Source organism: Brachypodium distachyon, chromosome 2 (assembly GCF_000005505.3).
Source record: "Brachypodium distachyon strain Bd21 chromosome 2, Brachypodium_distachyon_v3.0, whole genome shotgun sequence".
In the NCBI taxonomy this organism is placed as follows: domain Eukaryota; kingdom Viridiplantae; phylum Streptophyta; class Magnoliopsida; order Poales; family Poaceae; genus Brachypodium; species Brachypodium distachyon.
Window position 1 is genome coordinate 33529798 of NC_016132.3, and position 3154 is coordinate 33532951.

General features: G+C 41.7%; 1 protein-coding gene across 5 annotated transcripts; it reads left to right on the forward strand.

The window, feature by feature from the left end:
* The first annotated feature begins 1239 nt into the window (after positions 1-1239).
* Positions 1240-2835, forward strand: LOC112270533. 5 transcript variants are annotated; one of them, XM_024458167.1, is made up of 4 exons: positions 1240-2192; positions 2290-2314; positions 2403-2513; positions 2678-2835. In XM_024458167.1, the coding sequence occupies exons 1-4, from the start codon at positions 2110-2112 to the stop codon at positions 2687-2689; spliced, it is 231 nt and encodes a 76-aa protein (XP_024313935.1). In that variant the 5' UTR covers positions 1240-2109; the 3' UTR covers positions 2690-2835. The 5 variants fall into 5 exon arrangements, 3 of the variants coding, with proteins under 3 accessions (XP_024313935.1, XP_024313933.1, XP_024313934.1); XM_024458166.1 differs by having other exon boundaries at positions 1245-1640; positions 2123-2192; positions 2290-2513; XR_002962775.1 differs by having other exon boundaries at positions 1243-2192; positions 2290-2573.
* Positions 2836-3154: the final 319 nt, after the last annotated feature.

Sequence of the window (3154 nt, forward strand, 5' to 3'; positions counted from 1 at the left end):
CGGCAGCACGATGCTACGCATAGCAAGGGAGAGGAGATGAGATGAGAGAGAGAGAGCAAGGAGAGGAAAGGAGGTGGGAGAGAGGTCAGGAGGAGAAAGAGAAGAGGAGATAGAAGAGAAAGAAGCTGTCGCCCTGTAAGACTATGTGGGGCACGTGCCCCACATAGATTGTCCGTTTTATCATTATTATTATCAGTCTTCTTATGAGTTGCTAAGTAAACCTTTGCTCTGTGTAGTCGTTTCTTTTCACGATCAGCTTGTCTCTGCAAAACAGAAAATACATTTATATGACAAAGCAACATTCATAGGAAAGAATATTTAACAAAATATGATTAATCACCATGTCTTCTGACCAACGAGCATAACTCTTTGTCCTGGCATTATATGAATTCTTTACCAGTGAACGGCTTATTTTGTTCTTCTCACTTTGGGCCTGTACGTTATGCAACCATACCATAAGTGCTTCAGTTAAGATCAGTTCAAGTACTTAGATTCATTACCTTTCCTTTTTTCGACTTCCAAAATTTGACAATTCCACGCCATTGATCGAGTTTTGGCAATATTATGAATGTTTTCACTTCTTGAATTTGAGTTTGTCTTCACCTGCGAGCTGCTTTGTCCACTAGCATTGTCAACGGGCATCGCACCATCGAGATTGGAGCACAAATAGGGACCTTGACTGCGAGCTCATGAACAATCACACCACCGATGCCTTCGGTGGGAGTGTGTTGAATTGTGTCTACTATTATCTCGTGACAATCCAACGGTGCAATATTCGGCAAAATCGAAAACACCGAGTGCTGTTCGGAGCCAAACGGATCAAATGAGAGAAGGAAATATTATTTAATGTCCATCACGCATTTTTATCTCTAGTGAAAAATTTAGATATTGTGGTTAGTTGTCTATACTTACACATCATGGAAGGAAATTTGGACAATATAAATTTAGACAAAAATATAGACAAGTTAACGTTGTTCTTGCATATTTTGCCATTTGGACGATGTACTTCGCTTAGTTCGGGACCCCCAATACGCAACAAAATCGTCGTGTTATTGCTACGTAGATTTTGCCATTTTACCATTTTATTGCTACGTAGAGTCTGCAATTCCTGGGCCTGTCCAGGAGATGCAGAACCAAATATGTACCACTGGGAACCGTTGATTAATTGAGTGTTTCCCATAAAAAAAAGATTTTGCCATTTGTTCACGGTTGCTATGGCAGACCAATCGTCGATTACTCGTGTCGTGTTCGCAAAGTGAACTGCAGCAATAAAATCTACGTAGTAAATGAGAGGCCCACCGCCCCACCCTTCCTCTTCTCCAAAAATATTCCTCCGCCTCTTCTCCTCCAAAATCCCCCACAGTACTGTTGTTCTTCTCCCAACTCCAAATCCCACAAATTAAGTGCTTTCACGTTCTTCTCGCAGGAATCTCCGAACTCTCAAAGGCCCAAGTGCAGGAGGAACAGAGCCTGTACCTCGCCCTTGCATCTGCGCTGCTTTGGCCGCCGCCGCAGGAGGCGACATGCTTGGGGCGTTGCTGGTCCTAGCCTGAATGGCGTTCTTGGAAACAGGGTGTAGTACAGGCTGAACACTTCACCCATCCCCCTCCAAGCGCGTGAAACAGGCATCATTTCAGTTGGTATTTTTCTCTGATTCGATTTTCTCTGAAACAAATTAGTTCATTGTCCCCATGTGTTGGATATATCTGCTCTCTTTTGTTGCACCGGTAGCAGTGCAACAGTAGTAGTATCAAGTACAGTAGTACTAGATGAATACCCCACACTTTTAGCATCAGGGCACTAAATTGTGCCCCAAGTAAGCATACTGGGACTGTGTTGTGAGTTTTGCACCTGTTAATGCTTATAATTTTGTGCAGATCTCCAATTTAGTACGGAAAATGACATCCTTACAATCTTCAGTAGTGGACAGTCTACTAAGTATATTTTATATGCATCTGCAGTTATTTTACATGTTGCCTCACTGTTTCACGCTAGCTACTCATGCTCGTCTCAACTTAAATTTGTGACAAATCATTTTATCCTCCTTGTCATTGTGTTCTCTTTTATACCGGGGGTAATAACTGTACACTTTTTGGTGCATTTACTATTATGGTGCATTTAGTTATTCATCTAGCAACCGAGGCAAAAATAGGTGGTCCCGTGGCCTACCGTTCAATGTGGTTTGTGGAAAGGTATGTTTTCAGTACATATGGGCTATATTTTCTGAATATTGTGGTACAATGGTATCTCGATAATTCTGTTAATTCTTTCTCCGTTTTATTTTTGTAGGTATCTCGGTGTGTTGAAGTCATATGTTCGTAATAAAGCTCATCCAGCAGGATCTACTGCAGAAGCATGTTTGGCAGACGAGTGCATGACATTCTGCTCTCTCTATATTGAAGGTTTTGAAACCAAGCATAATCGGCCTTCAAGGAATGATGAGGACGAGGTGGCTGATGTGGAACAAGGACCAACTCTCTTTCCTCATGTTTGCAAACCACTTGGAAAGCCCGGTAATTATGTTATAAGGGGTATAGCTAGACTGCAGGCACATAGATATGTGTTGTTCAATTGTGCGGACGTCAACCCATACCTTCAGTAATATCTCATTATTTTAAACAATTTCATTTTGTGTTTCCTGACTTCGATATTTCTTATGAAACCACTTACTTTGCAGAGCTCATGTTGATGAGGTCACTAGCCAGCGTAACGTCTCCGCAGATACCCTTGAGTCAATGCAACATGAAAACTTCCACAACTGGTTCAAAGCTCATATAAGCGTGTACTTCACATCCTTTGTCTACTGATACCATTTACTAAACTAGTTAATATACAGATAATGAAATTGGAGAGGAAAAATGGCATTGATAGTATTGATGACAATATTAGATGGCTAGCACGTGGCCCGGTTGATGTCGCCAAAAGATACCGTTCTTTCATCTCCAGAGGCTACCGGTTCAGGCCTAAACGCTTGGATAGAGTGACTCAAAATAGTGGAGTAGTGGTAACTGCAAAAACCTCTACATATGCTGCACCAGGTGATGCAACCCCTGTTTTAGGTGAAGTGACTTACTATGGGAGGATAATTGATATTATTGAGCTGAACTACTCTGGGCAATTTTCAGTGGTCCTTTTTAAATGTGAATGGGTTGAT

Coding starts and splice junctions, on each gene's coding strand:
- LOC112270533 (XM_024458165.1), top strand. CDS start 2,110: ATGGTGCATTTAGTTATTCATCTAGCAACCGAGGCAAAAATAGGTGGT. Junction 2,193..2,289: donor TCAATGTGGTTTGTGGAAAG/GTATGTTTTCAG, acceptor TTATTTTTGTAG/GTATCTCGGTGTGTTGAAGT. Junction 2,514..2,677: donor CAAACCACTTGGAAAGCCCG/GTAATTATGTTA, acceptor CTTACTTTGCAG/AGCTCATGTTGATGAGGTCA.